At 27.3% G+C, this 2,357-nt stretch overlaps 1 protein-coding gene across 1 annotated transcript in view; it reads right to left on the bottom strand.

Annotated features, from left to right (window-relative positions):
- Positions 1–32: 32 nt before the first annotated feature.
- LOC100574778 overlaps positions 33–2,357 on the bottom strand; it is a 3,193-nt gene continuing 868 nt past the window's right edge. The window contains exons 2-6 of the mRNA XM_008180706.1: positions 1,881–2,018; positions 1,126–1,351; positions 819–909; positions 230–350; positions 33–160 (exon numbers count right to left, since the gene is read on the bottom strand). Of these exons, the coding sequence (XP_008178928.1) occupies positions 33–160; positions 230–350; positions 819–909; positions 1,126–1,351; positions 1,881–2,018 (704 nt within the window). The remainder of the gene's footprint in view (positions 161–229; positions 351–818; positions 910–1,125; positions 1,352–1,880; positions 2,019–2,357) is intronic.

The following is a 2,357-nucleotide window of genomic DNA, read 5'->3' as shown; positions in this document are numbered from 1 at the left end:
ACATTTAAAAACCCTTGTCCATTACCAATTGATTAGGATTCGGATGCTTTTCGAAGGCAAATATCTACATCTGGAACGTCACTAAGCGTAATAAACTTTTCTGTGCATAAATTAAATGATGACCTCGCGTAAATTTGTTTTAGTACACCGTATTTAGTTCCTAAAACAAAATTATTTGAATTATTAATAAATAAATTTAAAAAAAAAATTATAAATAAAAAAAAATTACCTAAGCGATAAAATCCGTCAGTTGTTTTTTCTAATACAATTGCAATTATAGATTGTGGATCACATTTTGACCTGTTAACATCTGGAATTTTGACTCGTACGTTACATCCCTCAAGAACAGACTTGGGTAAAATACTTTTAAAAAGTATTTCAAATACATATTCAGAATAGGTACTTAAAAAAAAGTATTCAGAATATGTATTCGAATACTTTATGATAATAATATTCCTAAGTATTTGAAATACTTCACAAAAAGTATTCCAAATATTTTTCGAATACTTTTTTTTAGTAGATTTAGATATCAATAGCAAAAATATTACTTTTTTAATTCTGTGTTTATAAATGAACATTATTATAATCTTAATAAAAAACACCTATTTGGCTATCTATAATCTATTAGTTATAAAATATTATATTAAAATTAATATTGAATGTTAAAAAAATATTCCGAATACTGTACTCAGAATACTTGTAAAAAGTATTCAAAATACTGTATTGAATACTTTAAAAAAAAAGTATCTAAAAAGTATTCGGAATACTTAAAAAGTATTTTTAATACAGTATTCAGAATACTGTATTTGGAATACTACCCAAGTCTGCACAAGAGCAGGTGGATGAGACATATCTGATTGTAGTTTCATTCTTTTAGCTTGACGTTCTAAGCATTCTTTTGCTTCTTCTCTTTTATTGGAAATGTTTTATTTATTTATGCAAAGTTGACACAATTCTTCCTCGGTATTCCCTTCATTTTCCATAAATATATGTTTGCATATTTTACAGTTATTTTATTCTAAATCTTTGTTAATTTTATTATTTAAACTTTTGTCTGTATTCAAAACTTTCAAAATATTGTCTGGAGTATTTGAAAAAATTCCTACTTTTGGGGAACATCCGAACATAGATTCATAAGGACTTAGTCCTATCACCCTATGAAAAGCTTTATTTTTCATAAATTGAATAAATCTTAGCCCTTCACTCCATTTTGTTGTGTTGTTGTCCTTCATCCAGATAATTATCATATTCTCTATATCTTGATTTGCCCTCTCCACTGATCCTTGGGATTGACTGTGGCGAGGTTTGCCATGAATAATAGATAATTCAGGCCACATTTCTTTTAATGAATCTATTAATAGATAAAACAATATAAAACAATTGTTTGATTTCTGAATTCACGACCGTTGTCACTTTGTAGTACACTTGGAGCACCGAACACCGTAAAAATATCTATGAGACAATATGCTACTTCTTAAGCTCTTTTCGATTTTAATGGTTTTAAAATACAAAATTTAGTCAAATGATCTTGATACACCAACACAAATTTATATTCACCATCAGCTTGACTTTGATAATCAATAAGATCTAATTGACATCTACTATTTAATTCAGAAAATATCATAGGATTTGTCACGATACCTTTTTTTTCACTTTTTTTGTTTTTTTACACATGATTCACATAAATTTAAAAAAATTTTGACGTTTGATTGAGTAATATTTTTATATTTTTTTTTCAGTTCATACATCATTCTGTCTCTACCACCATGTCCAATAGATAGGTGAATGTTAAGTAAAATATCATATAATTCTTCGTCGTGGACGTAAAATATAATATCAGAATTTTCTTTCATTGGACGTATAAGTTTTTCATTACCTACCTTGCACTTCTATCACATCATACCGTTGTACTAACCAATAATCACGTGACGATTCTTTTTTTCCTGTTTTAATACGTTTCACTTCACTTATTAAGGAATCATATTTTTCTTTCAGCAAAAACGTGCTGTTATTACGTTCTGTTGTTGTATTTTTTATAATTGTATCAAATTTGGTTTTCATTTTAAAGCACACTTATTAGTTATTACACTATACAACACTAAAAATGATTAAACTAACTAGTAAGTAAACTCGCAGTACACTGTCACACGAATAAGTCTAGTCTATGCCAAATGGTGTGGTTCAATAGGTACTATCTTATCTTATTATTTTTATTAATAACAACAACGGTAACAAATTTTGTATGTTATCTAATCCAGTCCCGGTCATATCTACCTAATGATATAAATTTCATGCATTAACGAAAACCCAATCGGTATTTTATATATTAACTATTAAAACCGTGTAATTTATATATT

Source organism: Acyrthosiphon pisum, unplaced genomic scaffold (genome assembly GCF_005508785.2).
Source record: "Acyrthosiphon pisum isolate AL4f unplaced genomic scaffold, pea_aphid_22Mar2018_4r6ur Scaffold_21312;HRSCAF=23603, whole genome shotgun sequence".
NCBI classification, from domain to species: domain Eukaryota; kingdom Metazoa; phylum Arthropoda; class Insecta; order Hemiptera; family Aphididae; genus Acyrthosiphon; species Acyrthosiphon pisum.
This window is presented reverse-complemented; position numbering and strand designations above follow the sequence as displayed.